The 26,866-nt window shown below is 34.7% G+C and overlaps 1 protein-coding gene across 3 annotated transcripts in view; it reads left to right on the top strand.

The window, feature by feature from the left end:
* The window catches only part of LOC142973614 (uncharacterized), a 92,513-nt gene extending 66,065 nt beyond the window's left edge, over window positions 1–26,448 (top strand). For 2 of the 3 annotated variants that reach the window (XM_076115492.1, XM_076115493.1), the window contains exon 7: window positions 23,151–23,378. In XM_076115492.1, coding sequence (XP_075971607.1) covers window positions 23,151–23,233 — 83 coding nt within the window. In that variant the 3' untranslated portion in view covers window positions 23,234–23,378. Of the gene's footprint in view, window positions 1–23,150 lie in introns of all 3 variants that reach the window. The other variant, XM_076115491.1, reaches the window with a different exon arrangement.
* Window positions 26,449–26,866: the final 418 nt, after the last annotated feature.

Raw genomic sequence — 26,866 nt, forward strand, 5'->3', positions numbered from 1 at the left:
TTTATCAAGGAAGGCTATATATCATCACGCTACGACCAATATGAGCAGAGAAACAGTAAAAAATGTTACAAAAACGGGAAAAAAATTTGAACCATTCTTTCTTATGTGACGCAAGCGAAGTTGCGCGGGTCAGCTAGTCTTCTATAAAAACATTGTTGCATATCATCCGAGTGGATGATGACACTAAACGTTGTCGTACATACAAAGGCGTGTCTCAAGCCACGCAGGCAAAGTCAATCATAGGTGTGTTCAGTTTAATCCGTACACTGTGATGACAGTGTCCTCATCTATCAGTGTCTCGTCGTTCGTGACGTCACTCGAGTGGAAGTAAACTCACTGTCACATGAAGCTTTATACCCGTATATACCTGATACAATACCCTCCGTAATGATAAAACACGTTAATCTTCCTCACAGAAAATTTCCAATATACCTATTTACTTTCAATCGAACAAAAATCAGAATTAACGTGTTATTTTAGCGTTTCAGTGAAAAAAATCATTAACCATTTGATTTGATTATTTCCAATTTGTAAAAGTCGAAGCTATAACTGAATCAGTAATTGATTGAACGAAATTCTATATAAATTCAAGTGGAACAAATTTGCTTGATGACATTTATTTGATGTTATAAGGTCAAATTAATGTGTTTTTAACTTGAATAATATAGCGAACCGAGTCGGAGAAGGGTCAAACTTAGTTGACCGCAGTTATGATCCCTGGAAACACCTCAAACTATTGTACTAGGAAGTTAATCATATCAATGACAGGTCAAAAGTTCCCAGAATCAATTTGGCTTGAGTTTACAATAGCGGGGAACAATTTTATGAGGCACTTGTTGATAGCGACATTTAAGCCGGCTTTGGGCCAACGAATATTGTACCTACGTCCCTAATGCATGCTAATACCGAGCTTTAGACATAAACCCTCTTTTGTGAACTTGGAAAATTGAACCTTGTGTACAGATAACGGCACAATGGTTAGAAAATAGAACAATGCGACTCAAAATAATTGCGTACCTTTATTTTTAGGATTTCGTGGAACAAATCATGTCATAACAACATTTTCTTTCGTATCTCGCCGGGAATTTAGCATTGTTAAGGCGGTCTCGGGGCAGAGGATTCACCGCGTCTTAGCTCTTTAAAAGATTCTTTTAATGATCAAACAATACGTAGGAGAAAAATGTTTGAATATATCTACTCCTTGCAGTCATTCTGTCCTGAAGATAGTGATTTTATTTTAGGAACTGTTGAACTTCTATTGCTTCATTTACAGTTTATTACATATTATGGTATAATTACTATACATGGGTATCATAGAACTGAAATTATGTGAAAATATCAAAACAACCAAAAGGATCGCTGTATTTCAAACATGAGTAATTTAAATGACCACATTTACTAAATAATATCTGTTTGCGGTGCACATTCCCGCAAAATAATTACGCGAGAAACATACTTCGTTTAGTTCACAAATGAAAATGTTTTAACTTTAATTAAATATACAGTTACTAACTAAAAAATAAAGTGCGCAAGCAGACACGGTTATAAATAATGATAACTACAAGAGCTCCAAATATAGCTCGAAACGCTCATGAAATCAGTCAGTCAACTAAACTATCTTTGGGCTTCATTATTTACCGGGTCATATTTTCCGTCACGCAAATGAATTCTATTTGTACGAATCTTAAAAAAGCTTCATAAAATCAAATAAAGCCCTAATTCATTCGAACGAAGTATTAATATTGTTCTAAGATTGTTATAAATAAATTAGTGTATACGTATCTCACATATTATTTACTTGAAGATACAATATCTTCAATTTGATCGTATACGCAATAACTGGAAAATTAATATACACGCACTCGTGATGTGTACTCAAACAAGTTATTAGATTTCCGATCTGAAAAATAAAAGATTGATATATGGGGAGGGAGCCATATTGGAAAACATGTGAAAGGTTATTATCCGCGATGACGATGCTGTAATAAATACAGTTATTTACCTCTTTCCAAGTTCCGTGCTCTCTTAATATTAGCGAGATAAAAAAGAGGACTCGAAGTACACCTAATATTCTCACGGAAACGAAAAAAATATGCCCCAAGAGATTAAAGATTAGCTCGTTCACTTAAAAATTGCCACACTGCGAAAAATTTAATGACACTTATTACACGTTAAGGGCACTTAGCATTTTGCGGAGGTAAATTGTGATGAAGAATTTACTGTGGGCTGAGTGACCCTCGTGTTAGTCTAAATTCAATCTAATTATCACGCCGCCGTGACGCCCACGCGACACACAGTTATGTACTCACACGACAAAGCGACTTCAAAGGGTTCTCGCTCGTACGGAAACGTACGTGTGGTCACTTATAATTCATTTAGTAGGGGAAGCTGAAGAACAATTTAAAATTATTTTCGATGCACCCGCAGACAACGAGCACAGATTACCTATTCTATTTGTAGTAACCGCAATTATACAGAGTACGCTGAATGTAGCACGGTCCGCAACAAGTGGCCTCCCAATCTAGCACTCATTCAATTTAACCCTGAATTATATTAGAGTCTTTAAAACTCGAAAGAACGTTCTATTTTCGGTACTGAATACTGAAGGAATTCCTCTTCATACAACATCAGCTACATTGTTATTGTAATTATTCATATTATATTTTTACTACATGTAATTTACTCGTGGCTTATCAGATCTTCGAAGTGTGTTAATTTTCAACAGCGTAATGAACGTACTCTGGAATAATATTTGTATAACAACATATGTTTACGATATAGTGTCTAAAAGAACTACCAAAAACAATAATACAAGTACAATAACATGCGGACTTATCCCAATCGCCGTGTTTATATAGTTTGAATCCATTTTATGAAAGTTGAAAACATGCCGATGCATGAATTTACTACCTACTTTTTGGATCTGAAAACAATGCTGCACCTATTACGGGGGAATTAAAGTTCATCGTCTTATTTATTGCTGTATGCTTACCAACAATTATATTAGTGGTAATCCAGTAGAATAGTTCCATTTAATATTAAAAGTATGATAAAATAATACCTACGTGGTCACATCGGTTACTATATACAATTGATATACTTACTGATAGTTTGTATTTCGGACTCGGCCTCTGTGAAACTTATGCGTGCGAGCTCGGAGCACCTAGACAACCTAGTTTTGTCTTCGTGTTGGCGAGTACATCAAACAGTTTCGATAGTGAAGTACTTTACAAGTTTGGACCGGCGACGTCGGGTAGCAAAGTCAAATGTTCGGATCAGGAACATGCTAATACAGGTAGTTTGGAAGTGTTGCTAGTTTTACATGACATAGTAATTAACCCAAGCCTTTTCCGGGTAACAAATACGGTAAGGGTTAAATTTCTCAGCGAGTGAGTCTCGAGGCCTCCGTTGAAGTCTGCAATTAAAGCTAAGACAATGCAATTCTTTAGAGTAAGGTCGCAATTTCCCGGATTTCATGTGAACACCGGTACAACGTCGGACTCTATCTTTGTGTGATGTGCAGAATTTTGTCGGGTGAAGGGATTTGTGCTTAAGATCCCTCATTTCGGGGATCCGCGTCTCAAACCGCTTCGGATTCGCTTTAACCACCATTTATCTCTTGAGACAAGAATACATCAATTTACATATATTACAGTAGATATATCCGTGAAGGCCTATTTGTCGCTTAAAGTTTACTAGATAGTATCATTTGACAATTACTTAAGGTAGGTATTGCGTGAATTACTTGTATCAATATTTTTCAAGACTAAAAAGCATTCAAGCATTTTGTAATAATCTCTTGTACTTAATTACTCAATGTTTAATTATAACTCCATAATTGCGTGTCAAAGCCTTTGACAGTATGCTAGCTTTAGTTTGTATATTTTTCCCTAGTGACGACATTTGGTGTTCGTAATTTGCCTAGTGCCTAACATTCGAGCAAATTTTACTTACAAAGGGCGCCGTTGTCTTTGTGCCTAGCTGTGCGCTCACCGAACACAATTCTCTAATACCGAAATGGAAACTACTTGCAAATTACTTAAGTACATTACGTACTCATTAGATTTAATTTTTCTTAAAAAATGTAGCTTTATAAAAAATGTCCTACAAATTTTACACCGCCAATCATTTTAAGTCACTTGTCGGTGATAATCGACCGATGCGTAAACAGTTTTGTATGCAAATTTATTCTGTTGCATGGATGATGTGAAAAATACATTATGTATTCATAATTGGCTATTGGTCGGTATTTATATGTTTTTACCCGACTGGACTGGGTCTTCATAGAGCTGTGTTTAAATGATGATAAAGAGCTGTTAAGAAAAACGCATACGCATATAGTAACTATTATTGCATTTTTCAATCAGTTTTGTGTAATTACAGAAACCTTGTCTAAGAGACAAGTGTCAAGTAATTTGTTACATTTCTTCAGACAGTGTCGTACAGACAGCTAGAAATGACGCCCAGGGCGCGTGTCCGCATATATAAAACCGTAAAACACGGTAACGTATGAGGAAAAAATAAAGAAAATGTGTCAAATTAATTTGAGAGGTTTAGTAAAAAGGGAAATTTATGTAGATGTAGATGAAAATGACGATCATAATGTATATATGTTAGTAAAAGCAAATTAATAAACATTTTATCTACAACTTCGTAAATAAAACTTAAAGCTACCAATAAATAAAAACTTTTGCAAAAGGTTAACAACGGCACACAAAAAAGAAAAGATTACTAATTTAATTTTAGAACTGTCAAAGTTCATTCGTCTGTCGCTGACATAAAAGTTAATAAACGAAATAATTTGACGTTTGAGAAAAACTCAACCCTTGATATACACCTTAAACTTTAATATACTTTCTACTCAGACGATACAGTAGTAAAATAAACGTAGAGTAGATATTTATCGTTCGACTGAGCCATAAATTCTTACATGATAAACTTTTATGAATGTCCAGAAAACGAAAGAATGATCAAATAAGTGGAAGAATATTCTAACGCCTCCGGTGGTTACCAAAACGAAATTTTTCGAAACAACATCATATATGATCTAAATAAAGTTAAATGGAAATATTTATGTAGTTTACATAATTTTTCTTTATATTTTTTTTACCTAAACAAAGTTTTCTTTACCATTAGATGCGTCTACTCGATTTTTTTAAACCTATACACTTACGTAATATGACATCTGAAATGTTGATCATGTGCTAATTTAACTTTCTCGTATTCATGTGTTTGCAGAAGCCGATTCTATATCGAGTTCATAACATCAAATTTTTATCCTTACCTTTACTGTAATACTCCATTTTTATTGACCTATAACCTGTTTATGAAATTGTCACTGAAATCAGGAAATTTTCGAGTAATATTTTTGCTTCCCCTCGTAACATTAAATGACATAAAAGCTTTCTAAAAGCTGTAACAACGTCAAACGGTTTTCAAGTCCGTGAGTGTGTTGCTCGCAATAACCACTCTTGAATAGAACTTGTTTTCTATATGTCTTTTAAGAACATAACGAAGAAAATTTTTAGACGTCGTTTTTACCTTAAAAATAACTACAATTCTCACAATGACATACATATTTATATTACGTTCTTCTGTCTTAGCGTTCCAAGTAGCAGCGTATGCTATTTTCTTATATCAGATCGGAAAGAGTGTTAATGGGTTTCTCTCCAAGTAAATTCCCAATTTTAGGCTAGAATTGCTAATACGCCGTGTGAATAACAATAAGTTTGCTGTGTGTTAAGTAGGTTTTCCAAACCGTACTTGCAAAAGTTTGGCTAAACATATTTTTTCCAATTACTACATTAAAAATTAAAAAAATATTTTTAGCCAAACCCACGCGAGAGACCTACTATGTCGTTGAATAAAAATATGAGTGAATAACGATGAATTTTACAGCCATCCCAGGGGTAAATATAGCCGTATATTAAGACATCTACGGGGATAAAAAACGTGGTTTAAATTTCTTATTACCATACCATCTTAAGTATTATAATCCAAGTGAGGTTGTGTTTTGTGATACGAAACCTTTGCATCGGGTGAATTCTCAGAGCGTCTTAGTAAAAACTGGAATGACACCCAAGAGAGAACGAGTCTGATATAAGATAATGCAAAGTGCATCAGTTGCTTTTCTAGTCTAGAACTGTGCATTTTGTTGAGATCTCCACACATTTACGTGCGACTTGTGTCATTGTGTTTTTTCTTTTCAACTATTACTATATAAGTAGATAGTTGATGACAAAGTCTTTGCTGTGATCTTGCTAGCGTAACTTGATATAGCTCCTACGAGATTTTGCTTTTTATCTAAGACTCCCGGCTTAATTCAATCTTGTGCATTCATCTGTCAGTCGGTGACGTTGGTGTGCACAAGACCGTGATTTTTCACAGGGATAAAAGACATTACTCGAATAGTGTTCACGCACTCGCCGCCTCAAATGGAGACTCGTAAAGAAACTACCTTCTCACTGTAAATGGTAGCTGTAAAGAACACTTTCGTCAAATAACTATTTCATCTCAAAGTAACGGATCATAAAGTGGTTTAATAAAATGTGAATATTATTATTTAAGTTAATAATAACAGAGAGACTCAGACAGTATACTCATTGTTTATTTGCTCTTCTCTTTAATTTGTTGAAACATCTAAATCACTATAAAGTTATCGTTTAGGTGCCTATATAGTTGTTAGACATCCAAAACTTTAAACTGTATTTACATTCACTTAAAAGTTTGATCTTTAAAACAAATAGCCAGCATGCTTCGTTTTGTAATAATGCAATCACAATCCTTTATGATATAGACAACAAATGTCTATCTATTACTGTATTTTTGTGTTTCATGAATAAGACAGATTGCCTTGATTGTTAATATTTTTTGTTTTGTAACATTACACACCATAACCGCAAATTTACAAGTAAAGATGAAAAACTTATTTTTCCCGAATAATGTGTTTTGCCCCATGAGATCAAGAATGATCGAACATTGCATAACCAAACTCGGGGCTACTACCGAGAATGTACTAACTTAAAATGCCAATATCACATTACCTTACCCAGAAACGGAATCAAATAATCCAAAAATAGAGAGAGAGTATCAGGAATCAAAATCAATTATGACATAAGTGACATTAATTGAAATGCGATATTAGTAATGGCTGCCGTTGACACGTAATCACCACTAAGTTCAATTAAATTAATTATGAGCTTTAGTTTGTACACGCTCACGTAATGTGTGATTATATTTTGTGATGTGTTTGCTTTTCCATTAAACTTACTCGTACTTGCAATTAAAATAATTATCATGAGGCGTGAGTGAGGTGACATCGTTAGGAGTTAACACATAAGCATTTTTTCGTCGCTTTGACAATAAACTGAACATGAATCTCAACATCTAATTTAAACTTTTAGAAATAGTTCCGATTACCTACGCGGTAAATGAATAAAATAAAATGCATATTACATTCTTATTATTGTAAAAAATATATAAACAGACATTAAATTAATAAGTGTAATTTTATAATTATGTCAAGAGGCAGGAATAAATAAATTTAACCCATTACTGTCCCACTGCTGGGCAAGGGTCTCCTCCCGTAATGAGGGACGGTTTAGGCCTTGAGTCCACCACGCTGGCCAAGTGCGGGTTGAGGCAGGAATAGGTTATATATTTTTTAAAATATACTTGGTTGATTTGCCCGATAAAACGAAAACAAAAGCCATATAGTCAGAAGAAAATAAATAAAAAATAAAACTTTAATGGCGGCACGTCATTTTTTGACGTTTTCAGACCAGTATCCGTAAAAGGAAGCATCAAGGTTTTACTGATTTATTTTCCCTGTAAATCTGTCGCAATTCATTCGTTGAAAATAATGTTTTTAAACGACGATTATGATTATTTAAATCAAATAAAATTTCAGCGTGAAAATTTTGCCATTACTGGTAGACATCAAATTTTTTAATAATAGTTAAAACAAAAAGTATCGGGCCGATAAATCTAAAGAAGTAGCCTTATATTCAGAAAAAGAAAAACAAATTAAAAGTAAATTTTTAATGGCCACATTATGGTATTTTGACATATTATTATTAAGACCAGTGCTGGGGATAGCAAGTAAAAAAGTTTATTGGTTATATAGTTTCTATTATTTATAATTTAAGTTTTTATGTAATTGTATTATTTTATGATGGGAATAATGGAAGAAAAAATATTGAGTCACAAGCATATCGCGAGAATGTAAATGTTTGGAAGTTTGTATTGTGGTTGGCAAAGAATTTCCTCAAAACAAGCAACAAGTATATTAATGAAATTATGTTTTGGGAAACTTGAGGAAGTTCATTGGCACATAATCAGTTACGTTGTTTCTTACGTGGAAACAGTTGTTCAAAACACGTTTTGATTAGACTAGGTGTAAGTTACTACGTACTCGTAAATGAGTTAGCGTGTTTTGAATTTGTATATGTAAATAAGCATATACGCTCACAATTTATTCGAAAACATACTTATAAAATAACGATCACCTTTTCCAACAAATTGCTTTATCTATTTTCTTTGAAAAGTATGTAAACGTTACAATTTACGTTAAGCGTTTTACTTAGAATTTAAACTCAGGTAGGTCGAGATAAGCACGACAAGAAACTCAAGGATTAAAGTCTAATTCAACAAGTCGCAATTTCCATTTCGTACAACAGTTCAAGATAATATTATCAACATCACAATTTGAAAGCATTCAACGGTACTGGTGAATAGAGTGAACGCTGTGGTCTGCCTGAGTGGTGCCTAATAGTTTAGTAAACTAAGTTAATTCCGCTTAACTGACAGTCAACCACACGTGGCCGCTTATACTCGGGATATTGTCCACAATTACTTTCTGCTACCGACCTGTACTGTCACTTCACTGCTCCACATTATTGTACAGTCTGCTCTAAAAGTCGCTGAATATATTCAATCTTTTGAAACCCTATATTTGTAGCATTGCATATTATTCTATCAAGAAAACATCTGACGGTAGTTAAAATAATTAATTCCAACTAATTCTACCTGATTTTGGTCATGTATTTATTACCATTTGGTAATAGAGAGGTTTTAAAAATATGAAGGTGTAAAGTGACTTATGGAGCTGACTGTACATGTAATTTTATGTTAAGACTCAAGGCTTACAGCCTCCCCTTATGGAAAATCACTTTACACTTTATTACCATCTAGCACTTAAGAGTGTAACGGTTATGTGTATAGTTTAAGTGATTTAAAAGTAAAAAGTAGATTAGTCCATTAAACAAGGGGAGGATGGTGAAATTTTATTATGTTATCGAGCTTTTTATCGCCGTTTGCGCTCGTATGTGGAGGCTATTATTTGGAGGCGTTATTATACTATGTAGATTTTAATACATTTTGATTATGTTTTGCAGTTAACTATTGTAGAGACAGTTGTGGACTTATGAGACGATATACGATGGGAAAATGGTCTTAAAATTCTATTCTCGGCCAAAAACAATAATGTAGCCATTTCTATAATTACAAGAGTACTTTAAATATGAACAGACGGTGTCGTCAGTAATAAGCGAGGCGTAAAGGGCTGACAAATACTGCGCTCCCACAACGCGATGGAGATTATTTATTACTCACAGTAAATTATCGTTGCTTCATTATTCAACCTTAACTCTTCGTTAAACTCATTGTTCCACGGCTCGCCAGATTCCGGATTTTGTAAAAACAACAGCGTAATACCCAACTAAAAGGCTTTTACGAAGCCTTTTTGCGAATGTCCTGAACTATTAAAGGATCCTCAAGGGATCTCATAAATGGAAGTTCAACTAACTTCACTTTGGATAGCTATTTTATTTATCAGGAAAAACAAATACCTGTATGAGTTCGTCATTAGAGCCTAAGAGTTATTTTACTGCTGGAGTATGATCATAGTGAAATCAGTGAAAAATTCCGTAATTTCAAACTTATGAGTAAATTAACCTTCTATAATGATATAAGTGAAGGCTGAATATTTTTGACATATGATTCAACTTGACGGTACGCCTCATCACATCAGCACCGCATCATCCATCGCTGAGCTCACCATTGTTACTTTTTAAATTAAATATCACTCACATTAAACAAAACACTCTCATCGTCCATCAATTTGTCGATAATAAACGCTAGCGAGACGATGGTAAAGAATTAGCGAGAGTCTTTAATCACACAATTAGCAATAGACAACAAGCTCTTTAATTTATCAATGAAGTAATTAACAAAATGCGTCCTGAACTCTATGACAAAGCCTGAGTCTTGTTTCGAGTAATTGAAGGGGACACGTCCCTAACAGTCACTTGTTTACAAACTTTTGTTGAAATATTGTTTGAAAGTGACACGGCCGAGCGACGAACGACTCTAAACAAATTATAATCTAATAAGAACCGAGTTATCTTTTAGTTTGAAATCTATTTACCCGGCAACACGTCGCTTGCAAAATACAACAACGAGCTACTTTGTTGATAGGATGTTTATCTCTTTAATGATGTCCTTTGTCATGTAAAAATTCGATTGAAAACTTATGTGGTAGCTGCTCAGTAACAATAGTATTTCTTCCGTCTTGTTATACGAGCGTACAATATATCATAAACTTGTGTTGTATTTTAGGCACCCTTGCCCATTAGCAACCCTTGTAATTTCATTATTATAATTATAACATAACGAATTACATTTCATTAGGACCCCGCAAATTGGTCCAGTACGTGTTACCCTTCATCTTACCGAGCTTGTTTTATAAACATACATAATATATGAGGGGATTATAAATGCTGCTTTTGCTACACGTTTTTCATTTTCGAATGTTTAAGCATTTATTGCAACTATTATATGGAAATGGAAATGAAATGGAAGTGGAACTGTGGAAAAACTGATATTCAGCCGTATCCGGTTCGACTATAAGCCGACCTCAATACTTGCGAATAATAAGGCCAGTAAGAAAAGACTTTTTCAAATAATGCATTTTATCTAAAATCTAATTTTATTCAAAATCGTACCATTTCTTCGATCACCTTCTTTTTTATTTAGTTAACACCCGTTTGTACATAATACATAGTTCGACTCGGAAAACCTTTTATCAAGTAAGTACTTAAGTCTCTAGCGAAATTAATGAACTGGCCCATCGATCTTTTTTCCTTTATACGTAGAATCTATTAGTCGAATTGTACGCGTACTCTTATTTCCGTATCGAGGTTAGCTGAAACCTTAACCGAAGGCTAGTCCGGGAGGCGCATATTGAAGCCGCACTATTGTCTTGAATATAACCGGAGCGAATCCGACCTGCCCCGGTATTCCGAGCTGGCTTCTCTCGCTCCAAACCTAAACTATTTGCTTGTACCACTTTAAGATATATATATATATATATCTACATACGTGTGCCTAAACTTTGAATAGTTGTCAAACAGCAAATTTAGTCCAACATAACAGCCTTTGACCTGTAATTTATTAAGCTAAAAAATTGTTATTAGGTCGCCGCTAAAATGACTAATGGGGAGCGAGTTTATTGCCATTGTGAGGGACAACTAGGTACAAACTTCGGACAGCAACCTTCTGAAAATTTCGTAATAGAACAATCTAATTACACTTGACTGCATTTAAGTCGCATTTTCTGCAATGCACTGCCGCGTGCTTAAATGCTAGATGAATAGTAAGTTATGAGCAGAAAGTTTTTACATTACACGTTTAGATCATGTTTGATGATGGTATCGTTTTTTATTTAGTCATATTAAATGACACTACACACAATTTACATATATGTACGACTATTTATTCCGGAAATTTAAGTTTTAGCAATTAAGACTAGTAATTTTTTAAATCTATGTAAATAAAACGAAAACTATATCTTGAATGTTAAACCTGTCATGTAACGAATAAAATAAGGTTTTGGTCCTAGGTATTCGCCTGGAGGTTTTAGTGATACCTTAGCACAGATGTGGGACTAGATTGAAAAAAATATTCTTCAATCTCCCAGTATGAATGCGGTCGTGTTTTCGCATATCACAACGAATGGGGTGACGCACCAGTGGGGTATTGAATAAGTTTTTAAAACCGAGAGTGATTACTCTCGAGTCTTAGTTTTTTTATGCTTTTACGGGTACTTTTCAGTCGTTTTGACGGTTTTATTTTTAGACCTCCCTTTTCATATCAATCTATATGAAGGCCTTGTTAGTAGTTAGTGTAATATGCGTAACTCAATAGTGCTGTAATTTACGTTATATGGATGAATGCCAAGTCGATTTTGTCAAAGATTAATATTAATAACCTTAATAGTCATAAAATTTACAAACGTCATCTATTGAAACACGTTATTATATCAAATACTGTTTACTGTTTTTTTATAAAAGACACCAATAATTGTTTTTAGAATTGGAAAATGGTATGAGAAGATTTTGTTAACTTTTGAACAGCTCGTTAAAGGAGAATGCTCAAAATGTATGGGAAAAAAACCCAGGCCGTACACAAACGGTGTGTAACTCAGAATTTTAGTGATACTGAGTGATTCAATTCCAGATATTCGCCTCTATCAAATTCGATGGCTATATACTATTTTTTGCTATTATCTACTATTTAAAAGGTGAATTTAAAAAATAAATATTCTTCAAACATTCATCACAATGATTATTTTTTGAATAATATAATTGTATAAGTAATTATCTAATACTAATAAATAATTAATTTTAATGGAACTGTGATTTTAAAAAAATAATTAACAATAAAATAATTATATTCTATCACTACATAGTACATAGAAGGTGCCAGCTGCATTTCTTCCCGTGCATACTGCAAAAGTCAGTAGAGGGATGGAAGGGTTTGGTGCTTCATAGGCTATAGGCTAGCAATCTACCACCATGACAACACTTTTCTACCTTATACTAGCCCTCCAATTGTCTGCCAACCCGCATTAGACCAGTGTGGTGGACTAAGGCCTGATCCCCCTCTTTGTTAAGAGGGGAGGCTCGTGCCCCTCGGTGGGGACATATATGACCTGGTGATGATGACTCATTTTTCAAAAATATATTTTTTAATATTTTTAAATTGTAACTCAGTTACATACCTATATTAAAAATGTGTGACTCAAAAAGATTAAACATTTATATAGGCAACTTATTAAAAAATATAAAAATATATTGAAAACCCCTACTGAAAAGTTATAGCAAAATAGTATGTTCAGCCATCGAATTTGATAGAGGTAAACATTGGGAATTCAATTACACAGTATATCTAATTTTTTGAGTTACATAACTTTTGTGTACAGCCTGGGTTTTTTTTGAGCATTCTCCTTTAATACATTGAAGTAGCTTAAGAAATATACTATCCTTCCACTACAACTTTATCTTATTTATATGCGCCAAGTATAAAGCAAAACATTAAATTGATGACGTAGCCACGTTAAGGTGCTTTCCGAATTATCTCAAGATCTAACAAATGAACTAACTAGGTGAAGTCTCAGGAGACGGCAGTTAATTACATTAAAGCTTCGAAACTTCACCGCTTACTTCGTCCTGCAATAAAATCTTTTTAATAACATTAACAGTTTAACTGTTTGTTCCATACAATTACCTCCATCTTCAAACCCGTAACAGATTAAAACCAATGTTATTAATAACGCAATAATTTTATTCCACCTGGCTTAAAAGATAAAATGAATCATGTTTTCTTGACTGAACCAGACTTTATTTTCTAAGGCGTAAACAAATCTAAATAGAGTTATTAGTACAAATTATTATTATAATTTTGCGTTCGCCTAAATCGCGGATAAAAGCTGCGATTAAAACTTCACCAGAAATTATTTATCTTTTGAGGAAGTAAAAGTTGTTGATAGGCATCGCTCCCTCGCCCATTATTTATGGACTCTCTAAATGACTGATGTTTTACTAACGTGTAACACACAGCAGTCATAATGGAATTTTAAGAAACTATGATGAATGCTCCTTTTCAGTAAAACAAATTGAAATTCCAACATGGACAATAGTTTTATTCTCGTGTTCACAAAGGAAACGCAATTCGCAATATTTATGGGAACGTTACCTACCTTTTTCCAATTTCCTTGACAGCGCTGAGACGGCCGCAGTCATCACTACGTATATGGTTTGATACTTGTTCAAATTGTTATTAAAATAGAAAAGCACGCGCAGAAGTGGCACCCAAACTGAAAGTGGGACAAACTTTGTGTGGCAAATTTAACGGGTCCCTTTTGTGCTCCACTTTACATTTACATTCTCCGTAAAGCGAGTTCTAAACGAAGTGAACTGAGTTCTTCGGTTATTTACCCAACATGTTAATGAATTCAAGTAATTGTTAGGTAAAAAGAAACAATGGCTGCGAAGAACGTTTAGACGTTATATCGCAGATGCTATACAAGATCTCGTTTTGTAACAATTTTAAAGCTTTTCGTATTATAAACCCTATCTGACTTCATAATTACTTCGGGCAAGCGCAAGCAAGCGGATGAAAGTCTGAAGGCCTTCCGCAGAAAAGATTTTTTGTTTGAAGTGCAATTTCCTCCAGTGCTTCCGGAACTCGTAGAATATTGTAATAAAAGAAGCAACAGGGCCTCACTGTTATCTCCATCACTGTTTCACATTCATACCGCCGCGACACGACACGACACGACACAATATACCTACCGCTTTATCACACGCTTATCTGGGAATATCATTTTGTATAACAAATTATTGCAAGATTCATTCGATATGATTTCTTTGTACCTAACCTAAGTTAAACTTTGCAACCAGAGTGTTAACTTTTCCCTCATTATAAATACACTACGCCATTTACCCAAACCTACAAGCAAAATTGGAAATTCATAAAGTAAATCCGTTTTTGTCTTAATTAGTTGTGGAGTAGTTAAGAGCAAGTTGCAAAATGTTTCGGAGGATCAATATCTTAGTGAGCTTTAGTAAATAAATATATTGTTTAGTGTCTTAGGATTGTTTGTCTGAAACATAAACCTAGTAGTACATTGCTGTGGTACACCGTGATCCACTGGCACGTTTTGAACAAACCATTATTACTAGATTCTCTTCGTTAGTACGGTTAGTAGATACAACGATTCATGGAGTACGTTTGACAACTTTCGGGCACCGAATCTAAAGATAACAAAGTTTTAATTATTCTTTGAAATTAGTTTCTGAAGTCAACGGATTGATTACTATAGGTAGGTCCGCTTTTAATTATCACTGAAAATATTTTCGGAGTATGAAGTTACCGTCTAGTCGTTTAAGATATAAAACAAAGTCGTTTGTCTTTAAAGCGACTTACAACTACGTAACGTAAACTTTTGAGTTGAATATCGAACTTGATTTGGTGTGAAACGAAACCGCCGTAAGGCTTATAATTTACATTTTATTTATTTTATACATCATATTTAAAGTTTGTCCTTTATACTAGTAACACATGTAGCTCCATAAATATCAATTCTAATTGCAAATAAATCACATGTTCTAAGCCACGATTAAACTGTCGCATGACTGGAAATAGAGATGATTAAGAGATTATTGTATCGGGAAAATTGGTAACAGTATTCATCAGTGAGGGAATAACGAGAGTGTGATCAATAAATCTGCTCTAAACGTAGTGATTATAACGTGAGCCTGAGCTAGAATGATGGAATTAGTGGATGCGTCTAACCGGCTTCATCGATAACTAGCTTATGCACGAAGCTCATGTCGACGTCAAAATGTGAATAGGACTATGAATTTCGATGTAATTGTATATTAAGGATTATGTTAACTTGTTAATTGGCTTCTGTTGAATAAGGGATATGATAGTGACGACCATTGTTTAATAGAAGCTTTTAGTTATTTATAAACGTACACAAATACGTATTATTAACACAAGATTTTAATAGGAAAATGTTTAAATAAAGCGTTTATTTTCATAAATAATTGTTTAATGTCTGCTCATCTTTCATCACGCTTCATAGGTCAGCTTGAATTCAGATTAGTATAATTAAATTACAAAAGTCAATGGTAAGATAGCGCGTTCCGATAGGACGTTTCCTAATATCTGATGGTGTTCTCGTTATACGCCTGAATGAGTCAGTTATTAATATAATTAATATTAGTTGGTTGGTTATAGTTATGGTTTGGTTAAGATTCGATAGAACCGACAGTTTTTGGGAAGTGAACTATGAAGCTTTTATATTATTGTATCTAAAATTCATCCCTAAAAAATGAAATCGAATTAATTTCGACAGAGCTACAAAAGGGACAATTTAATATAAAAAAATGGAAGCTCAATTATACATTAACCCGATATCTCCAAAAATCATAGCTAAAGATTATTTTGGTTGATGTATTTGGTTTGATAGTATTTTTATTTTTCTTGACAAGAGCCTGACTACGAAATATCACAACAGGAAAGATTCCACGCCGCCGTATTGATTGTAAAAAGGAATAAATATATCCAATATCCAGGGATCAATGAAAAAGCTCCCCTTATTGAAGAAGGGTGATATTTTTGACAAACAATTTGCTTACAATGCATCTGGGCCTTACCAATACTTGTAGAAGTTAATGCTCGGGGATATAACACTGACGGCATATTTATATACGAAATAACAATATTTTGATAACATTTGGTAGCTACCGTTTTTGTTTTGAATGAAACTTTCGATGAAATCTATGGTAAGTTAACGAAATCCAAATTCGAGCAATCAAACAAGGAAAGGTAACTTAACAAATGCCAAATGAATGGAAAAGAAGAACCTTCGGATTTAGTCAACAAAGAATAAAATAAATCGGACAATACAAAACAGACAACGAGGAAAATAAGAAGTATTTCATAGCTTTTCATTACATCATCAGTGTCTAGGACTTAAGTGCCTATAACATTAATCTTTTATATTTGGACAGTTCTTGAAAACATTCTCCTCGGGTTAATTGATGTTTAATTCTATTCTGACCCGTCCACTGAGAGACCTCATTAATATTGCGCAAAAATCCAATACAATAAACAACGTGGTAAATAAAATCTGAACAACAATATTGAATAAGTCCCAATTATGCTAATAGTAAAATAAGGCACCCACAATCGCAGCTGCCATTTTTTATTCCTTTTTGTCCCACTTACCAGCACAGTTCTATTCCTAACTTGGGGTGCAAAGCCATAATAAGACAAGTAATTAAATTTTATTCGCTAAATTACATTTTACGGGTAAGTAAATAACCACCGAATACGCATAGGAAACAAAACAATATCGTCCTCCGAAACACTCAACAAATCCTCAACATTCAAACTTATACGTAACAAGAAATGCTACTTAGAAATCTAATTAAAGTTTCAATGTCAAAATTAAACATTTACAAATACATCGTTTTGGGATATCGGAGGATAGGACAAACCTATATTAAGGACATCAAACTTACATTATAGTAATAAGCGGACTTTCCAATTACATTAAAATTTAAAGCTGTTTGGCGTTCAATGTACCGTATTTGGAACATTCGAGATTCGGGACATTGTGAATTTACCTCAATAAAGCGTGTAAAGTTAAGAAGGTATCTGCGGTCTCGTAATAACAAGTGTGACTGTCAAACTTTTTTCCGGCTTGCGACTGCATGTAATGAGTGCCATAGATTTCTTCTTGACAGCGGGAGCAGTGATTTAACGTGCTCTTCCAAGCAGGAAAGGGTCTCACTACTACCACTAAGCTATGGTCAAAGAGAATAAAGTTGATATCGCTTGAGAGTATTTTTGACGGCGGGTTTAATTTAATTGTCGCACTCGCATAATATTAAATTCTTTGTGTTATGCGTTTAAATAGTGCAAATAGTAACCTGTACTTTTAAATAAATGCCATACGTGCTTACGGGCAAAGATAGTTAGAGACGAGGTTACTTGCAGTTTTAATTGAATTGTCAGGTCTTTGCATAACGCGATAGTCTCAACTGGCTAGCCGCCAGGACAATCACGTTTTCTGTGATTGCCTCCACTTTAAACACTCAGCTAATTTTCTACTTTTTATTTGGTTTTTCGAAAAGTAAGATACTCATTAGAAAGGTAATAATAGTTTGATAACTATTATTTAGCCTAGCCTTTCTCCCAATTATATAGAATTCGGCTTCTTACTCTACAAACAAAATATTAGGAAATATTTAGCATGTTGCCATTTCCGGTCCCCAAATTAGTATCACGGGTCGCGAACCAAACACCCAATAAGCATCGAAAAAATATTAAAGATCGTAAACATTTATTGAGATAGGCAATCGCCTCCTTTTTTAACCAATTGGAGCTCGTTTATTCTTATGTGGTTTAGGCGTCATCAGCGAACCCGATTTTATAGGTTCACGATTTAGGCTCAATATTCGCTTTTCAGTTTACTTTTCATAGAATCATAAACCTCGTTAGCGAAATTTCAGGCGACATTCTAAGCATCTACTTACGTATTCATTATGTAGAGACGACTATTCAAGCGGTGGTGTAAAAATAACATAATGAGGCAAAAATTCAGTGTAAACATATTTAAATAAAATATTACGTTGATACTATGTCCGAGAACATTGAAAAGAGGATGATGAGCTAAACTTGATAAATACAAAACTGATTTCAGTGAATTTCATTGTGATCGGCGCGTTCCGAGTTTTATGCTAAAGACCTTTGTATTAGCTTCGGTGAAATTCTTTGAAAATTCTCTTTTCATTTTATTCATAAAATCTATTCGAAATAAACCGTAAAAACAATCCAAAAGGCATCGCGAGAAACTAATAAATGGAATGAAATCACAAAGTTGCATCAGAATTTGGAACACTCGTAACTCAATAAATATTTGTAGGTATGTGAATATGCTCAATCCATAATTCTCACGTATAAGAATTTGAAGCCGTATTCATAAATCTGTGTCCCGGGGAGTTTGTGAGACGTAATAATGTCCGACGCAGGCATACGGCGGATACCAGCTGAAAGAGTTTGGAGAACCGCCAGTGCATTCAGGTGGAAATTGAGCCTCGCTTACGTGTCTACCCAGTGATACACGAATATACTATTACGATATTCTTACGTGATTGGCTTTCATTTTGGCGAGAGCCATGTGTTGTATGATCGCTGTATCATTCTCGAAAATTGTACAGATCTCACGAATATTTAACACAAACTACGACTTTTCTACGTTCTATAATATATTTCAATCGCTTTATATCACGGACAATTTGTCCGTTTAATGATGTTCAGGTTCCCCTTGTGGCTGATCTATTTCTGTCCTTGTTGTATGATAAATCCATAGTTAGAACAACCGTGCGCCTAATGGAAATGGTTGGCTTTACATTTACCCTTATTTACTACTCACCATTAATAGTAGCTTTTAAAGTCTAGACAAGAAAAAGATCGTAAGCGATAACATAATACAATAAATAATATTCTTTGCTCGGTTGGTGCCCAGTGCTACAAATACGTACGTACTTCGGTCCGTTTATTGTTACAGTGCAGTAATAGCTCGGCGGGAGAGTAAGAGGTGCCTGTACCATTGTGTTTTAAACACCATTTAAATTTATTACCCGCTTCAGGGAAGGAAAACAATGTGAAAATTCAGGAGATTAAATACGTACCGAAAGTGGTGACACTGTTTGCTTTGTGGGACCGACTGTCGCTATGTGAATACACTATACCTACATAGGTACAAACATATGTATGTCTAGTATTGCTTCATGTTAGAAAACATTTTGTCTTGGACTTCGACAAAACTACTTAGATAAAGATTTACTTTGTACTCATAAAGTAAATCTGTCTCTAAGTAGTTTTACACAAGAGGACATTAAGTAATTAAGCGTCTGCTGATCCATTAACACAAGTATCAATCTGTGTCAGTAAACGAACATAATAATAGAAGGTTGGAGATTCGCCAGTGCGTTCAGGCGAAAACGTACGGATTGTTTACATGCCTAATAATATAAATGGGATACTTATTATATCTGGTTTATCTTAGAGTGTGCGCTATGTGGGTCGGGCCCAGCTACGTCACGTGCCAGGTCAAATGTTAACGCCTCTGCACCGATACGATGACTTTCAATAGCAAAAAGAGAAGCTGAACAAGTGAAGCCTCGATGTGTGAGCTAAGTATAATAATTTCATAAAAGCTTCTCTCGGGAAACAAAGTTTACTCATTCTCGTCGACCATTGCAATACAATTTACTGTACAATATTTTTCGTGTACGGCGAAAATACTCGTTTAAAAACATATAAGTTATATTTACTCTCGTGTGTATAACAAGCTAATGAGCTTATTATGCAATCGTTAATATTATGATGCAAACGCTGTATGGTAGGTTACATGCGCGTAAATAAATTGTCGGCTTCCAGGGCTCTAGAAATCATTCGGTCATTTTCATTTTATTACAATATGACAGTAACAAGGATACATGTATCAAAGTTCGGACAAAGTTATCAATTTTCTTTTTTGCTTTGATATAACCTAAGTGTAAATTATGAGGAAACTTTCGGACCCTGAATGTCACATTTGTTTTTTGAATAAAGACAACGATGAACAAACTAATGATGGCTTGAAGAGTTTTCGAGTCCAATCGCGTAAACAATAACCTCAAATGTGCAAAATTTATTTCTTTGTTTGTTTGCAGTTTATTTACTAATGACGTAAGTTCGTCGTTTTATTATTGTGTTTATCTTTGTTCACTATGTCGTTTCATACAAAAAAGGTCCAATCATTCGTTTTTAAATAAACTTCGCTTCATTGATCGGTAGTTATCACAAATGTAAAACGAATACAACAAGGCTTAGCGCAACAAACATTAAAAAATTCAAAATAGTTTATTTTCATTCCGCAAAAGTGTAGAGAGAAGGGGAGCAACGTAGCAGCCACCAAATTATTTTTTAAAAGAACTACCTTCGGAACTTCGTCGATTGTAGAATTTCCAGTTTACCATATGCGAGCGAATACCTACATTGTTTTCCTTTTTCAAGTATCGCATATTATTCCTCTTTATACAAAGTATCTTCATAAAGCGTGGGCGGTTGAAATGTTCATTGAGAATACATTTACATTGTGATAAACTTAAGCACTACAATCATATTAAATAAAACAAAGAAGGTAATATGTAATAACCGCTTTAGTTACTATTGCTTGAAACATCTGCTTCTTGTTTTTATACAAAGTTTTCAATTAAGTATAAAAGAATTACTGTGGACATTCCTACATAACGACTTGTCAATAGCAATGATTTTTTTCATAAATTATACAAAATTCAAATAAATAACAATCCTATAAATATTATCCTATAAATTTTATGAGTGGACAATCAATGCAAAATTCGTCATTTGCGAGACAAAAAATGTGTATATCTCAAAGGAAATTCCAAGCCAGAATCTGTATAGAATAAGATAAGACAATATTTGAAAGCAATTTCACTATCAAAACATTATTAAACTTCATAACTGGATGAATATAATATAGACCTTTTTTCAACAGTCTGTTTAATGAATCACGAATTTTCTTCATCGAATCTTATTATTAAAGGGGAAGGAATTCCTTTGACTGAAGTGAAAAATGTTATAACATTTATTAAATATAAATTTGTAATATTGGGAAGCTTTTTCTGACGACCGTTTGGCGTTTAAGAGAGTCTTTTATTTAGGTAACAAGTCTTTCCATTAAACACTTTTCCCGTTTAGGCAAAAGACATAATTACGAATGGTAAAAGTTTAAAGTTATTAATGTAGTTGAATGCACTTCCATTTTCTAATAACTCGACTTTAGTGTAAAAGGAAAATATCGTGTGGTTACCTGCATGCCTGAGAGGACTTCGGAAAGTTCTTAAAGGTGCGCGAAGTCTGTCAACATGCACTTAACCAACGCGCAACGTTGTGAAATAAGGTCGTAAGCTTGGTCGTACGTTTACCGAAAATTACACAACTTGCTCCTCTTATACTTTTGAAGTATAAAACATCATTCGTATTGGTTATTTTTGTGTATAACTATCACATATGATAAACATTGAGCAACTTCTGCCACGAAACAATATGTACAGTAACGGCTAATTCAATTCATTTCTCCGAGAGTTTTATGACTATGCGTGGCAGTCATGATACTGTTAAAATATTTTTATACAAAAAAATATAAGAATACTTTATAACACAATATAATCCCAAGTGGAGTGGTTACTTCGCATTAGACATTAACACTCTCTCTCTGTATTTGTTTAGGACGATTAATGTCGTTTAACTAGTTCCGCAACACTTGGATACGGTTACGAAATAGAATCATTGAGTGTAACAGTGCTAATGCGAGTTAAACAATGTTCCTACTGTTACCCTTCTAAAACGTAATTATTTTACCGGAAAAGTTTAGTTTTCGCATCAGGTACTCTTTGAACAAAGGCTTTGTAATAAATACTTTGTTTTGCCATCACCGTATTCTTCGTAATCCTGGAGGGCAAACTTCTCGTATTACCAACAAAACATAATTGGTTTGTTATTAGAAATTCTCTAAAATTGATTTATAATTAGATAGAACCACACAAGTGCCTAATTTGATTAATATTGTTTTCCATACCAATATGTTATCGTCATGTCACGATAAACTACCTTAATAAACGAGATTCTATTGAAATATCCATTGTACATAATATTAATATAATTATATGTTTCTTTGAAATGCTATGAGAATATTATACACATTTGAAATTTTGGTATTTAGGAGACTTTATATTGGTAAGCTATTTGGCACATACTAATGTTCCATATTTCAGCGTAAGTACGTAATCCTCAGATTAGTAATATCTTAGGACTAAACGTTATTTTAACTGTGTGATTTATGTAATAATAAAGCCCTTTTAACGAGTAATTTTCTGCGCTAGCTTGTTTTAACGTACCTACTTACAAATGTAACATTACCTTATAATAAGTAACATGTTAACATTTCTCCCCTAGAGTATTGAACCTCAAACAACTAGCAAATAAATATCACGACTCCAATTGTATTTGTACTTTCCTTATTAGTTTGAGTTACTCCTTTGTGACTTCTGACCAGTAGGTAAACCACCGTTCTGACCTTAGCGTAGGTGAAATATTCCCGACCTCACCTTAGCTGTTTAGCGGAAGGTACCGTGTGTCTAGGGATGTGACCCCTGCAAACTCCGCCCCTGGCCTGCTACATATTATGACCACGATTAAGCCGGTGGTGTACTTGTCCGCAGTTCGCCAGGAGAACGAGCGCATGATGCACGACGTCCTCCAGGCGGGAGTCTTAAATCGCACCCAGTCGTCGGCGTTGCGCTGACGCCGCGCTACCCGCCGCGGTCGCGGCTCGACGTGCGTCCGGCCGCCGCGCCGCCGGAGGAGCCTGCAGACCCGGACCCCGTCACAGGCACGCCGCCCACCGGGCCGGACGAGCCGGACGAGCCCGCTGCGCTCCGCCAACAGCCGGCGACGGTGAGCGCCGCTCCGGCGGGGCCCACGTGAGCCCCTCGTCTACGGCCTGCTGCAGTCCGTGCGAGGTGATCGCACTGTCTGCCCATACACGCACGCACGGCTGTGACGCAACGGTATGTGAACTGAGAGAATATACATAGACATAGATAAGTTACTCGTTTGCGAATTGAGAATTTGAGAGTGACGAAAAGGACGTGTAGGTAGCCCAATGTGAAATTGTGAACAAATAGTAAAGAATGAAATGTTATTTGTTGAAACGTATCGGATAGGATGTAAAAGACAGAGAGTCAATAATCCGCGATAGAATATTGTATGCGATTGTCTTAAATGTTTAAGACTTCAATTGTATGGAACTAAAGGAAGAAATATAATTTGAGAATACATTTACACAAAAACACAGTTTTTAATGTGATGAAAGATTAAGTTATTACGACTGCGATCAGTGATGATCTAGTCTTCCGAGACCAATGGAGGGTGTTGTGGTTATGGAGTGGATGTTTGTAGTTCGGGTATGCGATACAATATAATTATTAAAGTACCAATTTCTATCGGGAACAATCAGAGATACAATAAGGACAAGTTAGATTTCTTTCTTTAGTAAATATAATAGACTTAATGTTAATATTTGGTGGTGTGGAAACAGTGCCATAATAAGCACAATGAAGTAATCTAAAGCCCGTATAATATAATGTTATAGATAATACCTTTAGCTATCAAACCTGATGTATTTAATAGGTATTAATAATGACGTGTCTATAATGGATACCAATAAAGTTTATACATAATATATTATTATAAAGCCTATAATTTTATCAAGGAGCACAATATAGTATTATTTCATTACTCTCAACACAGAACAACACATTAACGTTTAATAATATTATTCTTTCTGTACTGTTTCACTGATGCTTCAGCACAATCGTTTTGAGTTACTACTGTGTATTATAAAATCCCAATTGTTCAATTCTAATCAAGAAGAGCTTTCGAAACTGCGCTTAAAATCTGTTAAGAATAAGAGCTTTTTGTATAGTAGTTGTTGTAGATTATTATTCTTATGGCAAGAATATTCTTGTCCGTAAATAGAGCTGCAAAATCAGTGTCGTACGCTCCGGTGGTTTTGTCGTACTTAAACATCGACTTCAATGCACTTGATGCGAGCGGATAGGTAGAATATTATAATATTAATATGTTAGCGTTCTTGGACGATGGGTTGTGTTCCTCTGTGCAGTGAGCACACGCTATAGCCTCTGTGGCTGCGATTACCTACACGATTCAAATGTATGCACCGACAAGTAAAACAACGTAAACCAATCCTTTCATTTTGCAGGTTCATCCTCTTTAATGGCTCTTTAAACCTTATTGTAAACTTAATGATTCAAAGTGTTGAGCCAAAATGAGATGAAATCACATCTAATTGTGTTGTTATCGTAATAATTGTATGGGTTGGTATTTCTTGTCGTCAAACCGATCGCAGCCATACAGGCCGAAGTAGGACGCAAGCCGGAGTCAACTCAGTGTTTTCCTACTACCAACACGGGCGTTTTGATAATTTAGGTCAAAACTAGCAATGTTGAAACATTCAACCTCACTATATTTCACAGCGTAACCTTTACAGGGCTAAATAATCCTATGTAACCCGCTTTATTTATTAAGAGCTATTTATTATCTATTATGAAGATAATGTCATTAAGTTTGCATCAATTGTTGATATAAAAATATGTCTCTAATCAATTTACTTCTGTATATGGCTTCGATAATGATATAATATATTCTGAATAAAACCAAATGTTGTTACAAATAAGACATTTTATTTTTTATTACATTCTCTATTCCGTATGAAAATTCAAAAGTCCCACTAAGATCCGTCCAGTAGTTTTTACACATTTCACTAATGATCAAAAACGTTTTAATTTTCATCTCAAAAAATATTTTACTCCAGGTTTTAATTTAATAGATAGTAAACACGCTTTTGAACGAAACTTACTATTTTTCCTTTCCTAGAAACTGGTATGGGACTTTTCTTATTTAATACATTAAATTACTCGTACGTATGTACGTACAGATAAAATATAAAAAGATAGTTTCTGTACTCATATAACGTCAAATGTTATTAAATATCGAAGCTTGTTAAATACCTGGAAAGACGTCTATAATTTTTGTACCGAAATGTATTACTCTATTAATATCCTGTATGCGAAGCTCGGGCATGCTAGTGAAATAATCCGGATTTAATAGTTCATCTTTATATGTACATAACATATATTCATTATACATAATTCAGCCTTACATTACCCGAACGGTCCAAATCTATTTTATTATCCGATATTAATTAAGCTTCCAAACCCCGTTATAAATCTTCTTGTCAATTATAAGGACATATACCAATTTGCTTTGACCAAATAACGTAGGAGGAATGTGGAGAGTAAACGCCGTACGTGGTAGTAGCAGGAGAACACTAGGTGAACATTGCTGTTCCATGTTACGAATATAATGTTTAATGTGAGCTAGGCGTGTGTGTGTGCCCTACATATTGCTAATTTTCAGCCTGTCGCAAATCGTTCGCCGTGCATCGTAAATACATTTTTACGAATCCAGAGCGGCGTTATGTAAATGTTCGCCTTTAGACGGTCGGCAACAAACAGGCATGTCTAAACATGCCAGCCACGCATAAACAAAGGGAATCCAGAGATTGCGACAGGTTGCAAATCCGCCGTGTGACGGCAGCAAGGCAAGCGCCGTGCAACTACTAGTTACGAATATGTGTATCGACAATTAAATGTACGTATTAGTTTAATTGCGATCCGCATCCCCTCCCATCCTTGTGTGATACGATATGCTACGTGTTCAAATGTTATCGTTTGATTATCTCTAAGATATCGCCACCGCGCGAGAACTGTCAATGCATTCGTTCGGCTATACTAGACAATTCCAAATATTAAACAGGACCTATTAACGTAATTAGTGTTAGAAGGATAATACAAAGAATTTTATAGTTGTTTGTTGTAAATGTCAGTTTTAATTAATCTATTTTACAGAAAAAATGTTTAATAAAATATCTTTATAAAATAAGCGGTTGTATCATTTGCGGGTCGAGTACATATTTATCGATCCGTGGGGTCTTCTGTGAGGCGTCGAAGGGTTAATATGTAAAGTTGGTGCGTGCACAAAGGCGTGCATGTATACCTACAACTTGTGTAGAGAAAAGGTAGGGTTTGAAAAGGTGGGGCAGAGTGAGAGTGGCATTCCTCCCGAGGCGGCCTGCGAACTATGCGACGAGCTGATGCGCCGCCGAGTTGCCTCCGTGCTTACTCCCAAACAATTTGTACGTCAAGCCGCTACACTCGGCTTAAAATTAAACTGTTCACACTCAACTCTGACAGCCCCAAATCTCTGTTACTGAATTTGAATTTCACACGTCGCATTCACATGAAACTTTATGGCACTGTCAACTCTTTCATTTAGACGTGACACGGATTTGTAA

The sequence above is a fragment of the Anticarsia gemmatalis genome, chromosome 6 (genome assembly GCF_050436995.1).
Source record: "Anticarsia gemmatalis isolate Benzon Research Colony breed Stoneville strain chromosome 6, ilAntGemm2 primary, whole genome shotgun sequence".
Taxonomy (NCBI): Eukaryota; Metazoa; Arthropoda; class Insecta; order Lepidoptera; family Erebidae; genus Anticarsia; species Anticarsia gemmatalis.